Here is a 27,168-nt window from a genome sequence, read left to right as displayed (position 1 = left end):
TTTTGGAGAAAAGAACTAATGGAGAGGCATCAGGCAGTTAGTCTCCATTGCTTTGAAGATTCAATTAAATGTTCTTAAAAGAGTAAAATAATACTGAAAGAGACATGCCTCAAGTGCTACGCCATGACAATACTTTGTGAAAAGCATTAGAACTCCAGGCATCCCATCATCGTTTTTGCCAGATTGGTACATCTTAAATACCAAAAAGGTCCTTTCAAATATTGACAGGCAGATCCACGAAATTTAAAGGCTAGTGATCATGCTGTCTGCGCTAGAGAGAATTGAACTTGCCAGGTTCTTCTCTGAATTTTGAGCATGGCCCTCTTCCCCCCTGCAGCATATAAATACAGCTGCCTGTTGAATTTTGCCACGCAAGCAACAACTAATATTCCGCACGGGCATGCATTCAGATCGTGCTCACAGGAAGAGGCTGCACCTCTTTAAATCATGCCATTGGCATATCATTTGAGAGGGTCACAGAAATTAAAATGAGGCTGTCTTCATTACTGAAGACAGCAGCAGGTTTAGAAAGATGTAAATAATATTTGAAGAAAAGGGGAATTAAATGAATCTGTTTGCCTTACCTAATTTCTAAATTTGGTGTTGATAACAAATGGTACATCTATTTCCTCTTCTAACCCCCATGTGTTTCTGTTCATCTTTCTGGCTATGTTTTCCCCTCCAAGTGACTGAAAAGCAAAGGAGCATATGCTGTGTATAAATCTGTCGCTGTCGTCATGTACAGGTTCAGCCATTAGCAAGATGCAACAAAAACTTGCGGCTGTGGACATCAACTAAGAATGAATCAGTAATTTCTCTGAAGATAATTAGACTTCAATCACTGCAACTGTCTGAAACTGCAGATTCTGTACTTTCATCCTCACTCCCAGACTCATTCCCTAGTCCATCAGAGCCCTCATACATATCCACACTTTCATCCGACTTTTCAGCTACATCCTCTCCATCACCATTATTATCACTATTTACATTCTCCTCATTCACCTCCATAAAATGTCCAGTCCTTCCATTTGAAGCAACGTCGAAACCTTGCCTGAAACTCTCACACTTTTGCCCTATTGCCTGGGCAGTCTCATTAGACTCCATCTCTTCTGCACTGCTGCTGTTACTAGCATCCTCCATTTGCATCATCTTGATTTTTTCACAGGCCCCTTTCCCCCAATCCTGATATCTAGGCAATTCTTCATTTCTATCAGGGCTAAAGATGTGATGCATGTGACCTGATGGAGATGGACTCTCCTTAATGTTCCTGTTCTCTGTTCGTCTCCTCCTAATCATACGGCGACCCCAACCAGTGACCTGTCCATGTGTTTTTCTTCCCAACTGTCTGACACATAGATCAACATTTTCATTGTCCCCAGCAATTGGTTTTCCGGTTTCAGACCTGGAACCAGTAACTCTCTTGTGCCACCCAGCATTGTGCGCACGACCATGTCCTCGCCCACGGTCCCCACGCTGACATACAGAGCTTTGATGTTTGTTGCCAAGGACCAAACAGTTTATTTCTTCCATTGCTTTGTCTTCGTCCATTTCTGCCGGTTCAACCTTTTGGGTATTCTTGACTACGGCATAGCTTGATGGAAGTTTCTGCAATCAAAGAGAGCAATAAGACAATCATTCTTCAGAGGGTTGGTGGGATACTATAGATTATATCAAGCTCACAATTATTTGGAATTTAGGGTTGTCTAATGAGTGAACTTCTCGTCATGTCACCTAATTTACACTCGCCAGCAGATGCACTCTTGCTTAGGCATTGGTTAATTATTCATTGCGGCCAACACAATGCACAGCATGTGATCAACTGACTTTTTGTTATGCATCAAGAAATGCCCCCACCCAACCAAAATATACCAACAAAAAATAGAAACCTGAGAAAAAAATATATATTTAGAGAGAGAGAAAGAGAGAAGATAGGAGGGTGACATTCACCATGAAATCTCCCACTGCCATGTCTTCAAGAGTCTCAACCTTCTGATCTTGTTCGTAGGATATCGATGCATCAAGCTCCATAAGTCTCAGAGCCACAGCAGCAGTAGTCTGAGGTATCCATGGAAGTACAGTAAATGGACCAGGATGAGCAGAATCACATGCAGCCCTCCCTGACAAAGTACAGGAGTTCAACAATTCATTTGTTGTCTCAAAGTTTGACGATAAACAGTCTGGTTTTATGGCACCCTCCAACAGAGTCAAGGCCTGAAACAAAACTTGTTTAATTTAGCCAGTTATCTGCCAGAAGTCATCAAATTAACTAGAAGTTATCAAATTAACTATCAATTAGACATAACACCTGCAGTGACAGAATAGGGTGCACCACACTGCTGCACTTGCTGTATGCATACAATTTGTTCATGAAGAACAAACATGAGTTGGCTTACCAGTTCTTAACCTTATTTGTAACATCAATATAAATGTTGACTATGTTCAATAAAAGCAAAGAAAAATGTCCTGAGGTTCTTCATTTAACCAGTGTTGCAATAAAAACAAAGTAGAAGCAGGTTCATGGCTGGGAGTGGTGAAGCACATGTCTTTGGAAGACTCAGGGTTCAGGAGTATGGATTAAACCACAAAACAGATTCAAGCTCATTAGGAAATATGTTGTGAAAATCGTCCTTCAAACATCTCTATAATCTAAACATTTTCTACTTTTTTTGAAAATGAATTATGATAACTCGGTCCCAAATTTTAAAAAGAAAGCAAGAATTCTACTTTATCTGAATACAGCAATTACTTTATTTTCTTACAACTTCTAACTAATAGATTTTATGACAATGATACTTTTATAGACAATCTGTAAAATGAAGGTATTTGAGGAAAATTATTATAGACTTGAGGTTCTAGATCCTCTTAACATAAGAACCACAAGTTTTACAAGCTTCTGAGCAAAGACTGGGATCATGGTTGAGCTCACACAATGAGAAGAACCTTGTAACTAATGACAAACCAGTATATTATTTTCAAGTCGTTGCAAGCAAGGTAATAAAGTTTCAATGAAATTTCAACCTAGAAAATTATGGGAAAGATGTAATGTGACACATAGAAACTCCAAATGAAACTATAAAAAGTTATACTCGAAATGATAACACATGGTTAAGAATCAAAATATTGTAAATATAATGTATGTGAAAAGTAAGTGGTGTCTCAAGCACAAGTGCACATGTTGCTTCTGCACATAGAGGCCAATAATTAAGATAGTAGCTTTTATAAATCAATGTCAAGATGTTATAAAGCACAAATAGCTAAAAATTTTTTTTTTTCTTTTTACCAATTTTCACCTTCTAAAACTACCCTTCTTGGAAAGCATGAGCTTTCTCTTAGATTACGCTTGGATCATGAACTATCTAATCTTACAAACAGAATGGGAAAAGAATAGAATAGAATTAAAAAACCAGCAATATAATGATTTAGACAAAAAAATCATCATGCAAAAGATTATGCCATTCCATCCAACATGGGATGCGATAAGAATAGACATTCCCATGTTGAAATTAGGGAATGTTCTTTCCTTGTCTATTCCAAGTTATGAATCTGTAACAATTTCTCCATTGTCGCTTACGACGAAAACAGCTTCTTCTGTAAGATATCAAATCTTTTATATTGACCATTCTATTCTAGGGAATAGATTTTCTGCGAACAAAATGTTGCGCTCAGGTTTCAATAAAGAGAGAAAGAAAGAACCATAGAGCAGGACTATGTTTGTAGAGGTTTGGATCATTAGGGCACAATGCTAGAATCTTCAACGATCCAAATACTTTTGATGATCTATTAGAGTGTAGAGCAGTGTTCCCAGTGCCACTTTGGTACTCAGTAGATTTTTAGACTCTGTGGAGAAGCACTATGTTTGTATAGGTTTGGAGCACTGGGGCACAATGCTAGAACCTTCAAGGATCCTAATACTCTTGATAATCTATTATAGTGCAGGGCAGTGTTCCTGGAGCCACTTTGGTGCTCAGCTAATATATGCTTATAGGAGTTTCTTTTGACTTCTTGATGAAGGGACTAGAGAGTTGTTCTTCATTAGTTGTCCTAGTCTTACTCTTTTTTCTTTTGCTTTTTTTTCTTTTTCCCTGCTTAGTTGATGATGCCTAATCCACCCTTTGCTATTCTCAATATAATTCTCCATTAATCTTGAAAAAAAAAAAAAAGCACTCCCCCTTCTCTCTTTCACACACATACCAATTCTGTAATGCACTCATAGAAAAAAAACTGCCCTAGTAAAGAAAAGATCATCACACTTCACACACTTCATCATCGTTCATCTTTTGCCCTAATTATTCTTCTCAATTATTGCATAAACAGCCCCTTTAAGTGGCAAGTGATGTGTTGACGTAAACAAGAAACACAATTTCTCCCCAAGTGTTTTTAGAAATCCAATCAAGTCAAAATCTTCCAAAAATGGTTAAACTATTGAACGTTATTTTCACAAGAAACATTAGCAAGTCCAATATATTTCTGTCTGATGGAAGTCAAAATCTCAATAGAATCTCAAAATTTAGTATCTTTGATCATAAGAGTCATAACAGAATATTCATGCACAACCAACTCATACTTGGATTTAATCTAAAACAAACAAAAGATTCTGAATCTGGTGTTCCAGTCCCCATAGGTCTTGGGAGCTCCTGTCCTTTCTAGCACAACATGCCATCCTTTTGGCATTTTGTTACAAATGCCTTTCAATTAACATATCCAACTTTCCCAAATGAAGTCAGTGAAGATGTTACTTGCATAAATCACGTGTCAATTTGAGATAATAAAACTTAGTTATTTTCCAAAAATTTGCATATAAACAAAGATGCGTGGCAACAGTCCAAATAAGTAATAGTGTTACACAAGTTTTCCATTATTTTCCTAAAATTTGCATATAAACAAAGATGGGTGGCGACAGTCCAAATAAGTAATAGTGTTGCATAAGTTTTCCATAACTTTAAACAATAAATTACTTTTATTTCATGTTTGGGAGCTTGGAATTTGGACCTTGGTTTGGATATGTGTGGATTTAAATACCGCAGATTTGAGTAAAATGCATATAAAGTTGTACTGAGTCTCATCTAAACCCACATTAAAATCCAAGGCCTGAATTCCATACTCCCAAATACAACCTTAAGGTTTTTCATGGCAATTAGCAGTGTTTTAAAAGGCGAAGGTAAGGCAAAGTGTTCTAAACCTGGCGAGGCAAGGCATAAGCTTCGAGGCGTTTAGGCGTAAGACATTTGAGAATATAATTTTTTATTTTAAAATATAAAAATAAATCATACATACAAAAACTAATATGAAATTTATTAAAATAAATTATAAATTTTGTTGTCTAAATTTTAAAACTAAAAGAGAATTTAGGGGGGAAAAAAATCTAAACTCTGAACACATAACCAGCCAACTGCCCATAGATTGTATGAGACAGCCACGTGCATTCACCCCCAGTAAAAATGAAAATGGGAGGGGGATCAGCTTGACTGAGAACCGTACCCAACGAGAGAGGGTCATTGGAGAGAGAGAGAGAGAGAGAGAGAGGGATATTCTCGAAGATTGGGTTTCATGGCCTGCCAGAGAGAGAGGACGGTGTCAGAGGAGCATTTTTGCCAGAGAAGATCAATAGAGCTTTGTCGAAGAAAGGCTGCTCCATCAAGGGGGATGCTTTGTCAAGGGAGCTACTTTGTTGGAGGAGGTGTTTAGTCGAGGAAGCTGCTTCATTGAAAGGAATGCTTCATCAGATTTGCTTCACCAAGGAGGGTCGTGGAGCTTGCATGAACAAATGGCATTCGTGCCCTAATTTGCTGTTTTTTGATTTTTTAAATATTTTTTATACTTTAGAAAACAGGTTGATGGGGAAACCAATACATTTTAAACTCGTGAGGCATGAAAGATGTGAATTTTTGGCTTAGGCACATGCCCAGCTTCAAAAGGCGCACGCATCTGGGGAGTTTTGCATTTTAAAATATACCTTGGGGCACTTTGCCTGAAAACAAATTGAGTCATTTCCCTTAAGAACGCCTTTAAAACACTGGCAATTAGAATATGAGAAGTTTTCTATCCTACATGCTCAACCATATTAAAGAATTAATATTTTGACATGTTCACTGGCCGTCACAAATTAGACTTGTATGAAAAAAAAAAAAGCAAATACGCAAGAGTACAATTACTAATAAAATTGGAAAATATGTATAACCTGCAAAAGATCCTCAGTGGATGATGAATTGCACAACTTCATACCCCAAGTTTTTCTATGGTATTCCCAGAAAGATTGAAGAGCCACCGAAGGAATAGAAACCTGCCAACTCAAAAATATAAATGGTCTTAGCCAACTTGAGAAATGACAAATAATATAAAGTATGATAGGGGAAAAAACAATAAAATCTGAATTAAAGAAATCAAAATGAAAAGTTACTAATCCCGACAAAAATGTTCATCAAAATTATCACTCTCTTTACCTCAATGAAAGCTAAGAGAGCCTTGATCAATTTGCTTCGCAGGGGAAGAGAAGAATCTGATAAATGCAAATTCCAGGCATCTAGCTTCCTTTTCTCTCTACATTGAATCGCATGTTCCGAAAATTTGTTTACGTTTTCATCAAATTCTCCAAATGTCTTGTGACAAGAAAGGCAGTGGTTGCCTTCAGAATCATAAGAATCTTGACAGATATCACAAATCTTCAACAGTTGTGTGCACCTTTCTTCCCCATATTTCTTGGCACATACTTTTAATGAATTAAAGCATTCTCGCCATATCCACTTCTGGAAATCTTGATATCTTTTCAAAGCAGCCTCCTTCTCTGTTTCATTCTTTCCAAGCTGAATTTTGAAAGACAAAGAGGACTCCAGAGTATCAGGATTTAAACCACAAACCATACTGCCAGGACTGTCAAAGCCATGGGTACAATGAGGACTCAAATCCATTTCAGAAACTTCATTTTCAGCACTGGTTTCAAAATAGCCCAGAGCATTAGTACACTGCAAGTTCCTTCGAGCATTTTCCTTGAAGGATGCACCAATCTTCTGCAACTTTGAGTGCAAATGGTATTCCCTAATACCACGTGTATCCAAAGACATCAAAAGAGCATCAAAGGCCTACATTCAAATTCAATTGAATGAAGAAAGACAATCAATAAAAAATCAAATTGTAAACATATACGAGTTCCATTAACAAACTACTAGGTTTATAAATCCAGGGAACATTGAGAAATATTACACTAGGAAATATTGTCCTTTCAAACAGTTTGCGAAAAGCATAATTCAGTTCTCAGCTACTGAGATCAATTCAAAAAAAAAAAATCCACATAATAAAACTGTTATACATGCCAACTATTTGCTCCAAATGGACATTCTGAACATAAATAAAGGCAGCAGCATAGTTTTACGCAAAATCAAGATAAGAAGTTTCTATGTCTTTACAGCATACCAATTCAGAACAGAGACTCTGAAGATGTATCATTTCTGTTGAAAAAAGTGTATTTTGAAGGTAGGTAATAAGAATATAAACACTCATCTTTTCTTTTATGCTAAATCATACAAAGCATGTCCATATCGGTTGATGTAAATTTGTAGAACATATCCTCAAACACCCAGAGTGATTATTAAAGAGCTCCCCAGAAGCAAAAGTCAGGCTGGCTCAGAGTAAGGGTATAACTATAAGTGAGCCAAGCCAACTCTAAAGCTACTCAAGCTTCACACCTTGTCTAGATCTATAACTCAATTTAATTCAATTTAATTCTACTAGAGTTTGAAACAAGCTCAAGCTACTCGAATAGCTTAATGAGTTGAATTTGAGTATTGTAATGCTACTCGCAAGCTTAATCGACCTTTTATAATTTTACTGCTTTTATATTATACAAGTGATACTGTATTTTATACATGCATTTAATATTATTTTATTATCAAATTGAGCTTAATGTAGCCAAGCTTGAGTTTTAAGAACTCACAGTTGAGTCAAGTTCAGGCTTAACAATTTCAAGATAATAGATTTCAAGTTGAGTTAAATATTCCACTGTGCCAACTTGAATACACCCCTAGCACAAACAAAGGGCCCAAGTTTTAGCTGATGAATCATATGCTTGCGGTTGGGTTTCTATTTGGAGCCTATAAAATTGGGAGGGTCAATTATGATCATTAAAGAGAATGACACTTTAATTGATCCTTCTGAGAAAAGGAAGAATTACTGTATTCACCAATTGCAAAAAAAACAGTACCTAAGAACCTCCCTATATTGAGAAAAAGGTGATTTAAAAAACTGAGAACTTCCAGTCCTGTCCAAAAATATATAAACAAATATAATTGTGCGTGTTTGCAAACCCTCCTCACATGAAAATCATGAAATCGTGTAAGATTATGTCATATTGGCATCTTAAATCCCTTCCACTCCCCCTGAAACTTGTACCAAAGAATTCACTATATTAAAAATTGATGTACGATTTTTAAAAAAAAAAAAGAGAATTGTATTAGACTAAGGAAGAGAGTCCAACAATAAAACAAAATAAAAACATGAACAAGAACTCTGTAAAGGGAAAACAGTAAAAGAAAAAAGGAAACAATAACATAAAAGAACTCAATGAGCCAACCAATCTCGTTCAGTCTTCCAAGGATATATTTCAAAAGAAGCCATTTGCCTAAAACCACCATACCAAACAGAAGGTTAATAGAAGTAGCCATACAACAACAACAACAACCAAGCCTTAAGTCCCCACTAAGTGGGGTCGGCTACATGAATCCTTTTCCTCCAATTTATGCTAATAGAAGTAGCCACGCCCTTAAAATTTGTGGCGTCTCTCCAACCAAATCCCCTATCACCATAACAACACACCGCCACAAAGCTTTCTTCTCCTCCCCTTGACAAAACCCCAAAACATATTAGTGTGAAACCCCCTCAAAGACCAAGGGCAGACCCAGTTTTCACCAAAAATAGCAAACAGCTTATCATAAGAGCCCAAGCGAAGGGACAATGTAAAAACAATTGTGAACAAGTCTCCCCACTCCTAAAGCAAATGACAGAAACAACAGGCCACAATACCTTATCAGGTTTTTGCTTCTGAGGCAAGGTATATTCTCAAGGATCAAGGTCCAAGTAAAAGCCTTTATTTTTTAAGATACTTTGGCTTTCCAAACTAGATACTTTAGCTTTCCAAACTAAAGAATAATGGCAAATAGAGTAGAGCACTGAGATCATGAATCAAATGAAAAAGAAAGATTTGCAAGACTCTTCCCCAGAAGAATCTAAGCCCCACTGCTCCACTCTTCTAACATTCCCCAAAAGGACATGAAAAGAATCAAGGATATTACTCAAAATAACAAGCTTGTTAGTCTCTCTCCTATTAAGGTTTCTCACAAAATGGAAATCCCAAGAATGCCCACCCTCTTGAAAAACAAATTCTCTCCCCATCACCAACTTTGTATTGGACATTAGGAAAGAAGAAATAATAAATCTCAGACACAAATTTCCAAAAAATTAAGTGATATTAACTCCCATTTGCCATTCATCCATTTTAGCAATCCAAATTTACTATGATACTTTATGCCAAAGAGACTTAGGTTTTAAAAGAAAACACAACAACCACTTCCCACCATGAAGATGTCTTTGGACACCCAAATAACAAAGAATCAAGCATCCCTTCCTTTTAGACCTACTCAGTCCCCCAACTTACAAGATGGTCTTTATCCCGCTCATCTTGTCCTGACCACAAAAAGTCCTTAGTCAACTTCTTTAATCTCTGCACAGTCACTAAAAGGGATAGATAGTACAATGGAATGGACGACACATAAGCATGGACAAGAGTAATAGAGCCCCCTATTGTAAAGAATGCTCCTTTCCACCCATCCAACCTCCTGGAAACTCTCTCAAAGACCGAGTCTCCACGAATCAGTAATAGGATTGCCTCCTAGGGGCCACCTATAAGTAATAGAGCACATGCTGCTAACCTAGCAAAAGGACTTGAATCAAGACCAATGCCCACAAGACCACTCTAAAAAAAAATAATTCTTAACCCCAACACTCTTTGAAAACTGGAAAAACAGTTAGCACATTAGAGAGCCCACCCATATCCTCCAAAAAAAAAGATAACAGTACCATTTGCAAACTGAAGATGTGATAGACACAAATCCTCATGCCCCACCTTAATCCCTTTCACCAAACCTCTATCAAAACCATTATCAATCATCCTACTCAAGAGAATTGATGTATTATCATCCCTTTTTTTTTCCATCTACTAAAAGTGAGGATAACAGCTTAATTTTGATCAGAGAGACAGTAAAACACATCCTCTTACAAAGTAAAACTCCAAGATCCACAAATTAATGGCCAGATTACATAAAGTTTTTAAATTTCCAAAATTGCTGATGATTTTTTTACTAATACATATTTTTTAAAATTTTGCAGATATATTTCAACAATATTAGCAAAATAATTGTCACAATTTTGTGGATGAACTAATAATATTCAAACAGCTAACTTTCCTAATTCTCAAATGCCATACTTTTACACAAAATGCAGCCAATTTTTCTGAATTTACAGTTATATTTGTATGAAAAAAATTTACCTAGGTTGATTTGGATAACCAACAATTCAAGTTCCAATCATTCTAAATTTAAAAGCTTTGGCTTGAAAGTAAAGGACTAATTTCAGAATGCATATTAATAACTCATTGAAATATTTTGAGTCATCCTTGTAGAGAATATTTTATTCAAAATCCACATTTTTAATAGTTTCACCTTCATAACTCATTACAGCATGGTAAACTTCCTATTTTGTGTACCACAGTTCTTAGTGTCAGCATTTCTGTAGTGTTTCATGTATAATATAACCCCAAGCATCTAGGCATACTAATCAACAGGTGAAATATTCATATTGAGCAAATTTGTAGCCCAAAAGACATTCAAGTCAAAGGCCGCCATGCTATGAACCATGGGCTACAAAAACATGTTGTAGATGTTTAGTCAACAACCACTAGCAATATGTTTGTCTACCTATTTAGGCATAAATACATGAAACTGCTAAATACATGCCAAAAAATAGTAGCAATACAAGTGGTAGAACCAAGAGTCGGTTTACCTCTTCAGAATCAATAAGCCTCCAATGGCAATCCTGTGATTCAATAAAAATCCTGCTAGCACCAGGATCATTTCTAGAAGCAGATGCAACAAACTTCCAGTAACGATTATGCCTCCGATCTTGACCAAGAGGCAAGGACCTGTACACATATAACTCTTCTGCTCTCTGGGCAATATAAGATTTTAGCTGTGAGCGTGATCTCTCTGCAGCATATTTGCATTGTTGATGTGAGAAGTTGTCTGGACCCATAGAAAAATCTTGATCTGCCAAGGTCCTTTCAACAGGAAAACTGTTGGGGCCAATAACCGACTCTTGAGTTGCTGCAGCAGCGAGAGGTGCCCCACCATTTTTCTTAACAGGAAGCAATGGACTTTGGCACTCCTCTAAAGCAGAACTAGAGAATTTTGTTTCAGCCTTACTCCCCATAAAAGATGGATGACGTAATTTGGTTGTATTCTCTTCTTTTATGCGTTTCTTATCGAGTTGCACCTCTGCCCACATTTGCTTTTTAAGAACATTTGCTGCTTCTAAACGTTCCTGCACAGCTCACAGTATCAGACTGCAGACAGGAAAATGAATTTATTTTTTTTACATAATCAAGGAATTCAATAGATCACAAAAACAGAAGGCTACCTCGAGAACAGTACGAACTGAATTTCCTTCGTTGACAAGACTAACTAAGGCAACAAGGGCATTGAGACGCTCATCAACACTCAGATCAGAATATTCTCCTTCTGTAAGTCCTAGCACCCATGGTTCGTATGACTTGCTTTCATCAATCTCTATGCCTTCCGAATCAGGCTTACTTGCACTGGTGTCTTCACCAGTAGCAAAATGATAAATCATAGTATCATCTGCATTCCTAGAGCAACTCAAAAGGGATGGAGAATAATCCTTTCCAGCAGCATAAAATCCATTGTGCAAATTAACAGAATCATTAAAATCGAAGTTCCCTTTTCCAGTTTCTGAACATGTGCCTACTTCATCATAATGGTCAGCATTTTTTATTGTGATCAAAGGAGTACCAAGATCTTCAACTTCAGACAACTCAGCAACATCACAATCAGAGTCTTCATCTCTTCCAAAAATTTCAGCATCTTCTCCAGCCAAAAACACATTTTCTAATGTCTGAAGTTTCTCTCTGGCTGCTGACAGTATTGATTCAGCATCAGCAGAATCTTTCCTAAAAGGTGATCGAACACAATATGTTGAAGGTGCTATCCTTTCAAAAAGTTTTGCATCTCTTGACAAAGCAGCAGCAATAGATGCCTCTGGCGCCTTGCTCATTTTTAGGTCCCGAAGTCCAGATTTCTTGGACCAAAACAAAAATAATCAGAGAAAAGAATAGAAATCAAGGAAACTTGGCATTAAAATAACTACCTGAATCTTGTCTGCAAGTTCTAAAATCGTTAGGCCCTTGCTTCCCTCGAGCGAAAGAACATGAAAACATGCAAATTTTACTGTTCCGGGTGTCAATCGACGCCTAGATCTGCGAGAAAGACAGAAACCTTTTTCTTGCATCATCGCAGCCGCATTTTCAGCTGCAGAACCATTTCTTAGAGTAGAAACTATATCTTCACAACCTTTACCCTGAGTTAACAATAAAAATATGTCATTTTATTAAAAAAAATAACTTTCAACTAAAAAAAAAGAGGCATTTACTTACGAATCAAGTATAATAGCACATACTTAATGATGCACAGCATATTACCAAGAAAAAAAAATTGCAGTACCCTTTATACCTCAGTCCCTATATAGAACTTATTTTGTGATTGTAACCATGACGCCCAAAGTTATAGTAGCACTGCTGATTTACTGTCAAATGTAACTCTAGATTCCTAGAACCTTCACTTTTGCAGCAAATTATTGTTCATGTTATACTGCGGTGCAATAAGGTTCACAGCTGCCCCAGTGAATTATTATTATTTTTTATACAATAATTTCTGGGGCTCTTTGGGCACTCGACTAACCCAACAGGATAACAGGCCTGCCCCTCTACTCTTCTCCACTTAAATACCAAGGTTTAATCTCAGGTGGAAAGCTGTAGACCCACTGCCTTTGTGAATCGTTAATGATTTTTTAATTTTTTTTATTTCTTTTGATTTGCTGTGTATTTTGATTAACAATTGAGATTACCTGTCTAAGGACTAGAATTTGTTGTAGCTAGAGTACATGTACATCCTCCTTTTCATTTGGATAAAATAATGATTCCTTAAGTAAAGAAGAAAGGAGCACAACAAAAAGAAGACAAGGCATCCTGCCATTCTCCTGAAAAACCTACAAATATAAAAGAAAGAAACAAAAACAAAAAACAAACAAAGCTAACAATGCAAGGCCTGCCAGTGCCCCTGCATATACATTCTTCCAAAAGCACTAGAAGTAGCTCACCACAATGAATCTGAAAAAACTACCCTGCACCGAGAAGCTCAAATTCTCTCATTGCAATCCATCAAATCCACTGAACTGCCAGCAGCAAAATGCTAGAGAATTCTCATTTGCACAACCATCAGACTACCTTCTATTGCAAGAAATAATGACCTTAAGACTCCAAAGTCCATTCTCCATAAATACAATCCCTCAAGCAAACATTATACCATAATGGAACCTTCACTTCACTTTGAACAAAACTATCTACGCGAAATGAAGTCTGAAAACTTAATCAAGAAACTGTAACGGGCAGGATCAATTTCTTGGTGCATGTTTGTTAGACAATAGCTTTTCAAAATCATTGAGCTGAGACAGATTTTCACATTCTTATACATTGCAGTGAGATCAGAAATATTTGGGATTGTGCAGCAGCCATGATATGATAAAATGGGTGTAGCAGTTTCAATCAGGGGAGAATTGTGGGCTTGGAGAAGAGTACATATATAGATCGCAAAAGCAACTTGAACAGCTGATCCCTTCAACTATTTTTTGATTGATGCGAAGGGGAACTTGGGCACAACGGTAAAGTTGTCACTATGTGACCGGTCACAGGTTTAAGGCGTGGAAACAGCCTCTTTCAAAAATGCAAGGTAAGGCTGCGTACTATAGATCCATCGTGGTCTGCCCCTTCCCAGGACTCTCCATATGCAAGAGCTTTGTGCACCAGGCTGCCCTTTTTCTAAAGAAATTCAGGTGTCAATTCATAGAGCAAAAGAATAAAAGACAAAACAATGAAGTAGGTCGACAAGACTGACAGACAAAGAGGATTTGCTGAAAGGGGCTCCGGGACTGAAGAGAGGTTACATTGGAAAATAAATTGTCAAAAGAGAAGATGACAAGGTGTGAAAGAAGGTCATCGGCTTAGGTTATCAAGACAACAAATATTGGGGATTAGGAGCATGGGAAGGTCAGAGTCCCGCCATCATAAGACTTCCCTAGTCACAAGCATGCATGATGGAGATGAAGAAGAGAATTGTTAATGAGGAGAACCGTGGGCGCGATAGGAATCTATCAAAAGAAACTAGGGTCAACAGCTGATCCCTTCAACTATTTTTTGGTTGATGTGGAGGGCAGGAAATAAGAAGAGCTTCTGAGGAAACTCAAGTATCAATTCATAGAGTAGAAGAATAAAAGACAAAACACTGAAGTAGGTCAATCAAACTGACAGCCAAAGAGAATTTGCCAAAAGGGGCTTCAGAACTGAAGAGAGGCTACAGTGGAAAATGGGTTGTCAAAAGAGAAGACGACAGGGTGTGAAAGAAGGTTATCGACTTAGGTTATGAAGACAAAAAATATTAGGGATTAGGAGCATGGGAAGGTCAAGAGTCCCACCATGATAGGACTTCCCTAGTCGCGAGCTTGCACAGTGGAGACGATGAGGAGAATTGTTGATGAGGTGAGTCATATCGAGAGACCCAATCGTGAGGAGAACCGTGAGCGCAAAAGGCATCTATCAAAAGAAAATAGGGTCATGAGCTTGCATAAGGGTTTTGGCATGGTCGTGAGCTTGGCGACGGCAAGAAAAATTCGTCATCGCAAAATCAACTACGATTAAGGAGAAATAATTTCAAGGGAATTTTCAAAGAAATCTAAAACAACCAATTGTTCCTCATTCTTTGGGTTAGAAATGGAAAATTGGGGTTGAAGAGCAAGGTTATTGACAAACATATCTGTCCTAGTAGCTGGAAACTCATCTTGATGTTCATTGCAAGTCTCAACAACCAAGTTTGGTGACAAGTCAAGGTCCATCTCCAGCCTAGAGGCGGCAATAGTGTTTAGGGTCACTAAAGACAAGTCTATGACCTCATTTTGAGAAGATTCATGACTTATGTCCACAAAAGAATCAAAAAATGGTGCTATAGTAATATGCAAATAATTTATGAAGTCACGAACAATACACAACTACACAACATGGGCACTTCTGTTGTTTGATTGTTTAGCCTTGACAATTTGAGTTTCCCCTTGCACATCATGGGAGGATCTAGGAAAACCTTATGACCATGGAGAAATTGATATCGTCTGATGAAGTTCTTTAAAATAGGAAATGGCATTGCAGGTTGGTAGTTAGAGAAATCTCTCAACTTCCAAAGCCATACGGTAAGCCTCAGATAGAGTAGTGGGATGTTTTCAAACATTTATATACCTTTGATTTCATCCCTAAACTCTTTCTTGAAAAAAAATATCATTCTAGGTTCCTTACTAAGAGCGCACCAATAAATGAGTTCTCTATATTTAAGGTAATAATCGGTTGACACTAGATGAAAGTCATCTAAGACTACACAATTGGTCCAAAAATTGTTTAGAATTGCCAACTATGTAGGAACCACATACACAGAATTGACTCATTTTCCTTTTTCCCGACCAGAGAGTAAACATTTTTTTATATAAAAAAAAACAATATATTAAGAAAGAGAATGTACAATCAAAGCAAGGATACTAAATCCTCTAAAAGAAAAACAAAAACAAAAGCAAAGAACAAACAACAACAAATACAAATAGTAAAAAATTAAACAAAAATAAAAATAAAAAGTTGAACTTATCCAAGGAAGCCCCTCTTTAATCCCTTCCCATCATTATTCATTGAACTCTTCAAATTCGCTAATTCCCTCTAACACTTCTTTGTCTTAGATTTACCACCATGAAGCCTAACTTCATTTCCTCCATGATCAAACAATGTGAGACCCAGCCCACATCCTAGCCACCTCATGACTAACCTCCTCTGCCGAAACCTTCTCCCTTAGTGACGCCGATTGGTCGTGCAGATCTTTCTACTAAGGTCTCTCTTACAAATTCCCCTTACATCAAGCACACACCACCTCTGGCACATCCTCAGAGATTGAACAAACTCCATTAGGAACCAAGCAAGCACCAATCATGGGAATCAAAGGAACTCCATTAACATCAAATTTCCCTATACTATATGACTCCAGGATTGATTCTCATTCCCCCTTTTACTATCAATTCCATCAAAACCTGACAAACAAAACCTCGCCAAAACATCAAACTCTTTCCCAAACCGAAACCAGCCATCGCATTCGGATCCTTAAGGGATAAAAACAGAATATCCTTTGACTCTCCATCCGTGCTCTAATTCCAAGAATTTCCCTGCCCTCATCGCATGAATCACCATCCAATAATTAACAAAACTCACCCGAGATCTACAAACACCCTTGCTAAAATTTCCAGCAAGAGATAAGAATCCCTGTGAGAACCATTTTGCGACAGCTGAAGAAAATCGAACCCACCGATTACACTGTCAATTCTTCTCAATAACGAACAAAGCTCCAACCTTCCCACTTTATCCAATCTCAGATCAAAGATTTCCCTTTGATCTAGAATGAACGCATCCCCATCATCAATAACTAACAGCATCTCAATCAAGAGAGTAAGGAGAGTGATTCAAGGTCCTTGCAAGAGAGAGAACCATTGCGTATCCTCAGATTAAACACTACTAAAGTTGCGACTAAGAGGCATAAAGAGCCTTTGAGAGTTCCTCCTTCCCCATTGTTATTGGTCTTTGAGAGAAAAGGTCTCAATAGCAGCCAAGGTGCAAGATGAACGAAGGATGGGAAGCAGTGGGCCTAAGAGAGAGAGAGAGGGGGAGCTAGGGCTTCAAACCTTTGGGAGAGAAGAGACTATGAGCCTTCGACAGAGAAGAGGGTCATGAGTCTAGCTAGGGCTCTTACAAAGCTCCTGCTCGAGGCAAATATTTTTTAAGCCAAGACCATCGCTGTGATTTCCAGTGAGTCAACTGGAGGCTAGGATGGAAGTCGAAGGCTGAGATGTCAGACAAATCAAGGCTGGGCGAGAGGTCAAAGGCAGAGATGTTCAACGACTAGAGGCGGGGAGGATGGGTCTCAAGAGCTAGGGTTCAATTTTCAGTCATTCGACAAAGCTGTTTGACCTTCAATATACATCGTCATTTTCTGCAATTGACCGGAAAGTAAATAACTAAATACGGACTGATGCAAATGCAAGCAAGTACGAATAGATAAGCAAACATTAAATCAATTTCTATGGAGTACAAGTAATGTGGGTTCATTCAATGCTACCAAAAGGCCTTTGCTCTGAATTTGTAGTTTCAAGATATTCTTCAAATATTTCACTACAATTTCTTGCAGATGCCCCAAGAAAACGTCACCTTTAAAATTGGATAAGGGGGCTGGCACACTGAATTTATCGTCCAAAAATATGTATTAAACTACAGAAGATGGATTTTTTCCAATTAACATCAAAATCTCGAGAAGGACAATCAAATTTGCTGCAGTAAATCTCAAAATGTGACAGCTAGGCCTCATCTGAATGCTGGCGAATGAAGTCTGAATCCAGTGTTGGCACAGAACTTATCCTCCAGACATGTATCGCAGGCTAACACTTGAATTTCTCCTAAGTTTGCTTTAAAATCTCAAGAAACCCAAAATTTGCACCTGGAGGCAATTTCTCACAAATCTGGAAGCAGGAAAACACTCTGGAAGTTTTCACACTTGATGGCTGCCACCGCTAGGGGCACATGCACCACCAGCAAGGGTCCTCTGGCAATGGTGCTCCGGCTGGTGGCAAATTGAGGGGTAAGGATTCTAGTGATGGTGGTGGTGTATCAAGGAATATGCAGGAAGTGTGAGAGTTTGAAGGAGGATCGGTTCCATCAAGCGCGCGGGGGCTCTCCAGTGGACGGACGGCAATGAAACTTCAAATGAGGGTGTTTCAAGGGGGTCTGTCTTTGACGGTGTGGGTTTCGTTGCAAGATGATTGCTGGAAGTTAGCAAGTCAAACCAGTGGCATGAGTTTAATTTTCTGGAGAAGTTGCAAGCTGATGAACTGTGCTTCAGTTCCTGCAATTTCTGAACTTTCAATGGTGGCATGGTGATCTTGGTTTTCTCTGGCGCCAATTTCATGTAGAACAATAGTAGAATTCAGAGATAGAGAGAGAATTGAGATAAATAGGGCAGATATTCGAAGAAGAAGAAGTAGCAGCAGGAGGACAGAACCAGAACAGAAGAGTAAGCGGAGGGAGAGAACAGAAAGAGGAAGAGAACAGAACAGAGATGAGAGAGGAGGAAGAAGACAAAGGAGGGAGAAGGGAGGAAAAAGAAGCAGAAAAGGGAACATGCAGGAGAGAGAGAGAGAGAGAGTGGCACAGAGAGAGAAACAGCAGCAGTTCTGACTTCAAAATGATTAACTGTACAATAACTTACATGTCCAGCACTTATACCCACAACTACTAACACATGCATACATAAAATCCCCAACAAAACCAGCAGTTCTCTACCATGTCATAATTGTTGTTGTTGCCATCATAGCTGTTGTTATCAAGATGTACTGTGGAAATTCTTCTACCATGCCACTAAAGGTGAGATACGCCTCCATTGCAGTGTTTTTCTTTACACAAGTCATTCCCTCATTTTATTTTATTTTATAGAATTACTGCATTAATTTGGGATTTCTTCTGTCTGTGTACAATAAAATAAATACAGCAGGCATAATCCATTCAAATCTGTTTATCCAGCAAATATTCACATTTTAATTGCATAATCTATTTAACCCCTGATACAGCAAAGACTCATTAACATTAAATTATTAACACAGTAATCTATTACTACATCTGACACAGGTGATGACTCATAAATGCTGAAAATGAGATTTAAAAAAAGACCTCAGTGTTATCATGCAAGTATGCTGGTTCAGAACTTTGATTCTTTAATTTTGGTCCAAACCCAGCAGACAATGCAAATTGACGTAATATTTCAGGCCATGTTAGTGCACTTAAGTGTTGCTGCCAGTTGCGAATGTTAAAACCCCATGAATATGCCTGCCAAAGGAAGTAAATGTTAAAAAATAATTCTCAATTACAATCATTACACTAGGAGCTTCAAAAAGAAAATGTACTTGACAAGCCAAGATTACCCCTTCAACAATTGATGGATGTCCACCCTCAGGATTAGCAATGCTATTTTGATTCGTTCCTCCTCCAGTAGTTGTCCTTGCAACATCCTCAATATCTTTTATAACCACTTTCAGAAGAGCAACATGTACCTCACACAACAATCTTGAATCCTGAAATAAACCAATTCAGCAACAAAAATAAACAAAGAACAAACAGCAGATGCAGAAAGTCAAAACAGTTTGCATAAAAGAGAGAGGGACTTCATGAAGAACTTGCATAGTCATGTAAGGCTTGAACAAACTCATCAAGAGTAAAAGGCCAAAGCTGAAGAACGTCAGCAAAAGTTATCAAAAATCTCCAAACCTGAGAAGCAGAAGATTAAAACTAAAATCAAAGGAGGGACATCACATGCATAACCTAAAAAAATTGATGAAATAATCAAACAATGCATCTACTGCTATGGAATCTAGAACACTGCAAAGCACTAATGCATGAACTTGTAAATATCCAAAGATGATAAGAAATGAGAAGGAAGCATCTGCCTGTTTCCAGCAACAGTGATGTAAAACATTTTGTTATAAAAACACAAACTAAAATAAAAAAGGAGGAAAGTGTAAAACTATTAGCTCAATTAGTTGCTGCATAAGCAACCCCAAAGTTGAGGTTTGCTGCCAGCTTGCCTAAAAAACAGTAAAAAAATCTACAGATAATAGAGGAATAAAAATAGACATCTGCCACCAAACAAGAAAAACCTGCCATGGGTTAAAGCTACCAAGTAAAAGGAGAAGATCACAGATATACCATTTGTACAGGGGCCTAGACAGAGCTATGCATATGAGATGCCACCTTGTACCTCTGTTTTCCAAATACAGTCTACTTGTAGTTAACAAAATAAAAATAAGAAAAGATTTTTTTAAAAGCTTGATATACATTATTGGCCCACAACCTAACAGCTTAAGCTTTTAGCCTTTTAGGTGAAGTGGTAATCTAACATGGTATCAGAGCTGGTTACCAAGAGGTCCTGGGTTCTAGTGATCTAATCTCGTTCCCTGCATTTATTGTGTGGTGTTCAAAAAATAATTGTATTCCCTGTAATGGGTGTTATGATGCTATCTATCGTGTGCTTATCTCTCCATGTGCTGCCAGGCTGCACGTGTGGGGGGGGGGGGAGTTTAAAGCTTGATATACATTGTTGGCCTAAAGCCTAACAGCTTAAGCTACTAGGTAAAGTGGTCATCTAACAATTTTACATTATTTTGGAGAACATTGAAACATACCATGAGAAGGTTTCCAATATTCTCGTCTGAATCAATCCAAGGTTCTATTGCAAATGGGCGCTTCAATTTGACGGATGTTGGTGGGAATGCACTCAAAGAATCTGTAACACAAAGAAAATTTACAGTGGTGAAGAAAACAAAACAAAATAAAACAAATGAGTTTATAAACAAGATAATAGTTCACATGAACAAACTGAACATGAAATTATAGGACAGTGGCCAAAGTTTTAGTGTCCATTGGGGCATGAAAGATTTTAATAATGGAAATACATTTGACTACCCAAAAAATAGTTTACTTTTGAATGCAAAACACAAAAACAACAACAACAAAACCAAGCCTTATGTCCCACTAGGTGGGGTCGGCTATATGAATCATTTTCCGCCAATTTATGTGATCATGGACCATTTCTTTTGACAGATTCAGGGCTATTAAATCCTTACTCACCATCTCCTTTCAAGTTATTTTAGGCCTACCTCTAACCCTTCTACTACCCCCCACAATAATTAACTCACTCTTCCTCACTAGCGCATTATGTGGCCTATGTTGCAAGTGTTCATACCATCTGAGTTGTCCCTCCCTTATCTTATCTTCTATAGGAGCTACACCTAACTTATCGTAAATATGTTCATTCCTTAATTTATCTTTCAATGTTATACCATTCATCCATCTAAACATTTTCATCTCGGCAACGTTTACGTTTTGATTATTCTGTGTCTTCGTTGCCCAACATTTTGATCCATATAACATAACTGGTCTTATAGCCGTCCTATAAAACTTCCCTTTTAATTTTAAGGGTATTCTACAATCACAAAGCACACTTGAAGCACTTCTCCATTTTACCCAACTTGCTTTAACTCTATGCATTACATCATCTTCAACTTCTCATTCGACTTGCATAATAGATCCAAGGTATCGAAATTCACAAGTGTTATTTATTTCATCATCAAGTTTAACTTTGTCTCTAATATTCCTCTTACCATTACTGAAATTATATTTCATATATTCTGTCTTATTTCTACTCATCCTAAAGTCTCCAGATTCCAAAGCTTCTCTCCATATTCTAACTCAACCTCTACTCCGTCCCTAGTTTCATCAATTAATAAAATATATATTTGCAAACAACATACGCCATGGAACCTCATTTTGAATACTCTTAGTCAGTTGGTCCATCACTAAAGCAAAAAGATAAGTTTGAATACCCAAAAAATAGTTTACTTCTTTTGAATGCAAAACACAACAACAACATTTGCGATCTTTACCACTATTTACGATTGGGAGAATGTACTTCATAATTCCACATCTAAAGGAAAATAGCCTAATGCCTAGACCACAGTACTAGTCTACTACCACCATTTCATTAAACCACATTGCTGCAATCAAACACCACCACTACCTTTTCCTTAGGCAATACCAACAATATTTTTCACGAAGTTACAATCACCATATCACACAAGGTTTCATTAATCATAACCACTACCTTCCCCTTTGGCAATACCAACAACATTTCTCAAAGTTACAATTACCATATCATGCAAGCTTTAAATTTCCTAGAGCTGAATACTAGGCAGTAGCAATAGCATATAGCCACAAAAACCATAGGCCAGCATAGCATATCCATGCACTAGGTTAGAAAAGATAACTACATCTCAAAATATATGTAAAGGATACTTTGAGGTTGGTAGGGAAAGATTAGAAGACAAGATTACAAGGCAAAATCAGACCCCCACCCAAAGAAAAAAAAGATGTGATTAAAATTTTGAATCTTAAACTCTGTAAGTTTCATTTGTTAATCTAGGATCTGGTTAAGCAACCAATTCACACAGCTAATGGACAAAGAGTTTGAGAAAAAAATAAAAAAACGCAAAACATAATATCAAGAAATTTTCATTTCTTTTTCATACCTATAATTTTCCCAGAAACCAAACAGAAGTAAAGATCAGTTACATAGATGATTTAAACTGAAATACAAAGATCTTACTGGGATATGTCAGGCTACACCTACCCCGGAATAACTCAAGGTTTTGTATAGTACTGTGGTCAAGAGAACTGATTGAGGGTAACCCTTTGCTCGAGGCAGCAAAGCCCATCAGTTCCAACTGTTCATCCTCAATCAGTCCCATGGATTCTCTAGCAATTTTTCGTGCAGTGGCTCTTTCAATAGCTGCTTTACGTTTTGCTGCTTCCTTCTCTCTGCGAAGCTCTTCCTTCTGCCTCCTTTTCTCAGCCTTTAAAAACCACCGAGAGAGAGAGAGAGTTTTATTTTGTAAAATCAAAAAACAAGCTGGAAAATAAAAGTAAGGCTGTCGAACTTACTTTTATATATTCTTTCTGCAATAACTTCTCTCTCCGTTCAAGTTCGCGTCCTTGCTCACGCCGTAACCTCTCCTCCTCTCGCTGCTTTTCACGTATCAATCTCTTTTCTTCCTTCCTCCTTTCACGATCATGCTTCTCCATTTCTTTCCGCATTTGTTCTTCTCTCTTAAGATACAACAAAAGGTTTTTTATTTCCCCAGTTGTTTAATGAATAAATAGTTCTTCAGAAGACAAAGATTAATGACTGATGAGACCAGACCTTTCGCCTCAAAGCATCTTGTTTCTCAAGTTCCTTCCTGATCCGTTTCTCATGAGCTTCAGCTTCTCTTGTCATTCTAACTTCTTCGGTCTGCAAGATACAACTAAACCATAATTCCTCATTCATGAGCAAGGGAAAAAGAAGTTTGTAAAATAATTTAATTGTCATAGGATACCTTCTGCTTTCTTTTCTTCCGCAGAATATCCTCATTACGAGATATTTGCCTATCAGGTGACGCATCTTGATTTTCTGGACCTATAATTGGACAGGCAACACCCACTTCGACATTTGTAAAGGAAGTATTTTGTGGAAGATGGTCATAACCCCCTGGATGCGATGAGTAGATGTCTTCCTGTGTATCTTGTTCAAATGAAAGAGGGTCAAGCAATGCATTACCTTGGACTCCAAATCTCCTGGAAAGGTGGTCACTGCTATGCATTGAAGCCCTGGCAATAGTGTCATCGATCACCAAATCATAGAAACGGGGTGGGGCAACTCCTCCATCTGCATCAGATCTCATACTGGACTCATGTCTAAGAGATTGATATTCACCTAGGGGCCTTGCAACTGCCTAGCAAAGATATTAATTCAGATGAACAAGGGAGAAGTCAAACTCTTATTTTCTGCAAGGACCCCAAAAAATATGAATTATAACTGCTTCCCCAGAAGAGACCTAATACTTGAACTACCAACTTTTATAACTTTGTAAAAAATATTTTCCACCCCAAAAAAAAAAAAAAAACATTGCAAGAGTACCCACCAGCCACCCCATCCTCAAGTTGATCTACATAACCTAGCTCTTATATTTGTTGAACTTGGGACTTCTAATGAACTCAATTTTGGAGTTTAGACCATCGATTTTCGGACACTCTCTCTTCGTGACCAATTAAAAACAATTTTATGAGAACACACACAAATAATTCAAATACTGCATGAAATGCACACAAAAAACAAGACAAATATAAGAGGCCACTAAGGACAGTCACTGCAGACCTATCATTATTCAAGCACTCTGATGATCTTACATTTTCATGACCATTCGCAAAAAGTCAAAATATATACTTCAAAAGCACATAGATTCAAACAAAGATAATTGAGAACGCACTTTGTAAAAGCGGGCATCATGTCTTTCATATATTTTGCACTTGGAAGGACTTGCAGGTTGCTTCTGCTGCTCCAAAATTGCTGCTCCACATGAAACATTTAAGAAATCAGCGGAAACATAACACATAAAATTGATACATCAGAATTAATTTATTACAAGCCAATTGGTATCACAAGAATGTGGTTCCTAGCAACGCTATTCCAGGCATGTAAGAGAAACGGACAATTTCTTAAAAAGATTCATATCCCAATTTATGACTCAACAGTCTCATAAAAAATCATATTTAGTAAAAAAAACATGTGAAACTGCTGGACCAAGAAATAAGAACAAAAAAAACCCTCTCATATTACTTCCCAATTTCTAAATCCATTCTGAACAGTGCTAGTCAAAGCACAAGTATAGACAAAATAAAAAATAAAAAAAACTAAGAAAATTAGGCATCATATAATTAAAGTTCAATATATTCTACAAACAATTTCCAGTATTGAATATTAGAGGTGATGGATGTTCGTGCATGCACAAACACTGGCAGCTATCCTGGAAACCAGCCATATGAAGACTGGGACTCATGGTATACGTTGCAAGTTATATGTATATAACCATCCTTCTGACACTTCCGCTCTGTATTTCTATATATATTTTTTATGGTAATTTTCATTAATGAGTGACCAAGAGATACCAAAGGAGAAACTTCCTCTTGTAATAGTAGTAGTACATATTTAACCAAGCAAACATGAAACAATATCCAATCAAGATGTCAGGTATCATGAATTGTCAGTGCACATACATGCAAAGTAGCACCCAAAATCAATATATAGTTTGGAAGATAAAAAGGATACAATATCATCACCTTAAGATTTACACATCTATAAATTCAAAATATGGCGTTTAGTTGTGAAAATCAATCCCATTTACATAAGGCCAATCACTTGGCTAACAATTTTAAAAAAATACTTAAACAAATAGGCAATGGACAAAATCAAAATGGATAACAAAACACACTGGAAGTACCAATAGGTGCCCCAAAAGCATCCGGTGGCAATGGATCGAACTCCATGCCAAGAATTGGCCCATCTTCCCTCAAAGGCTCCCCCAACTGAGACTCTACCAGAGCAATTGCTCTACGCTCCAACACTGACAACGGCAATTCATGATATTCTTGCGCCATTGGCAAGTCATCATCAATCATCATCGACTGCACTGCCACCCTCCGAGATAAACCTTTCCAATGTTCCCTGTGCCTGTACGGGCTTGACCCAGACCCGGATCCAGAACCAGAACCAGAACCAGAACCAGAACCAGAAAAATGCTCACTGCCCGGCTCAGCGACCATCATGGTTTCATCTCTGGTAGAATCCAATGAAACCGTAGCCCGTGGCCTTCTTGCCAATGTCTCCTTCTTCTGCTTCAACCTTCTGTGGCAAAACCACATTTGTAATTGCCGGTCGGATAGCCCTAACTTCTCAGATAATTCTGCCCGAAACGACTCTGTTGGATACGCCCCCACTGACCAAATCATCAAGAAACGAACAACCAAGCAATCAAAGAAACAAACAAATAACAAATTAAACAAAAATAAACAAATCGCAGAACTTAAAATCGAAAGAAATGAGTACTCACACGCAAAGGCTCTCTCTAGGGTTTCCAGCTGAAACGGCGTCTTCATCTGACGCTTGGGCTTGCTCTTTCCTTCGCCGGAAATATTCTTATCGCCCCCACCATTTCTGTTGTCTCCTTCCGACGCAGCCTCCATCGAAGAAGAAGATCGAGACCGATCAAAACTTCAAATCGACCCCCCACCCAGAAGAAATCTCGACCTAGAAACTAGGGTTTCCAATGACCTATGACCATCCTATTTTCTTCCTTGCCCTATATCTAAATGCCGTGACAGCGAAGAAAGATAAAATGCGGACGATCAAACGATAAATACAGAATATCACCAATATGAATATCAATAAATAATAATAGCAACAACGAGAGCGGATTAATAAAAACAAAAATAAAAATAGTAACAGGGGATCGTGAAAATTGAAGGAAAAAACAAATGAAGGAAGGATCGAGGAACGGATTAAAGAGTCGTGAGTAATAACAGACGAACAGTTCCTTCTGCCTTCCATTTTTCTTTTTTCAACTTTCCTTTTTGTTTTGGTTATTTGATGATTATAGCTTTTTTCCGCATGAAAAACGTTACAGTCCAATGACTGAGGAATTCGTTCGTGTGTGAACATAAATTGATAAAACCAAGGAAAACTCGAAAAAATCGACAAAAAATCAAGAATTTTCGAGTCGCGGGAGTTGCTAAAATGAATGTCGGGCGATTGTTCTTGGGTTTCTATTTTTCTTTTTTTTAATATTTATTTATTTTAGTTGGGTTGGCCCCTGAATCTTGAGCCCGTGGTTTTGTGGCTCGGCAACCGTTTGCCGCCGCGACGAGGCTGGGGTTTTGGGTTTGTGGGTTGGTGGGGCCCGGCCCGCCTTTGCTGGCACTGGATTTGAGCTGGACCGGTTTGGTTCTGTGGTTGGGTTGGCCACTGGACCGGGTTGGACCGCGTTATTAATTGTAAAATATGGCCTTCATACTAAAAATTTTTAACATAGAAAAAAAAATTATTATGTTTTAGGTATTAATGATGCTTTTTGAATATGAATGATTTAGCGATTTAAGAAAAGTTTAGTAAACCAATAACTTTTAAATCAAAATCATTCTAATTTTACGTATATAATCAGTTATTAAATATGTGATATTGTTAGGTGGTCTAAATAATTTCTTTATAAAATTTGTTGTGTTTTAATAAGTCTCGCACTATTTCGATAGGTTATATTTTGTGATTTGTTAGTTAGATCTTACTTGTCGAA

General features: G+C 37.7%; 1 protein-coding gene across 5 annotated transcripts; it reads right to left on the bottom strand.

The window, feature by feature from the left end:
• LOC131144384 (homeobox-DDT domain protein RLT1-like) lies at positions 1–26,724 on the bottom strand. 5 transcript variants are annotated; one of them, XR_009133801.1, is made up of 19 exons: positions 25,933–26,654; positions 25,324–25,818; positions 24,313–24,392; positions 23,383–23,778; positions 23,208–23,297; positions 22,949–23,113; positions 22,638–22,860; positions 20,635–20,735; positions 19,634–19,720; positions 19,378–19,527; positions 19,127–19,282; positions 12,427–12,636; positions 11,680–12,357; positions 11,047–11,583; positions 6,441–7,076; positions 6,179–6,280; positions 1,948–2,211; positions 585–1,605; positions 1–506 (listed from the first exon to the last, which is right to left on the bottom strand). XR_009133801.1 is itself a non-coding variant. In XM_058093008.1 (19 exons), exons 1-19 carry the CDS (start codon positions 26,063–26,065, stop codon positions 835–837), a joined length of 5,133 nt encoding a protein of 1,710 aa, XP_057948991.1. In that variant the 5' UTR covers positions 26,066–26,654; the 3' UTR covers positions 1–834. The 5 variants fall into 5 exon arrangements, 3 of the variants coding, with proteins under 3 accessions (XP_057948991.1, XP_057948990.1, XP_057948992.1); XR_009133802.1 differs by having other exon boundaries at positions 1–331; XM_058093008.1 differs by having other exon boundaries at positions 1–1,605; positions 23,383–23,462; positions 23,604–23,778.
• Between the last annotated feature and the right edge of the window lie 444 nt (positions 26,725–27,168).

The sequence above is a fragment of the Malania oleifera genome, chromosome 12 (genome assembly GCF_029873635.1).
Source record: "Malania oleifera isolate guangnan ecotype guangnan chromosome 12, ASM2987363v1, whole genome shotgun sequence".
Lineage (NCBI taxonomy): Eukaryota > Viridiplantae > Streptophyta > Magnoliopsida > Santalales > Ximeniaceae > Malania > Malania oleifera.
This window is presented reverse-complemented; position numbering and strand designations above follow the sequence as displayed.

What these genes read in the sequence shown, in the direction of transcription:
- LOC131144384 (XM_058093007.1), bottom strand. Translation starts at nt 26,065, where the DNA reads ATGGAGGCTGCGTCGGAAGGAGACAACAGAAATGGTGGGGGCGATAAG. An exon ending in AACTTGCAGACAAGATTCAG is followed by an intron (nt 12,358 to 12,426) that starts GTAGTTATTTTA and finishes TTTTGGTCCAAG; the next exon opens with AAATCTGGACTTCGGGACCT. An exon ending in GGCTTATTGATTCTGAAGAG is followed by an intron (nt 7,077 to 11,046) that starts GTAAACCGACTC and finishes ATTTGAATGTAG; the next exon opens with GCCTTTGATGCTCTTTTGAT.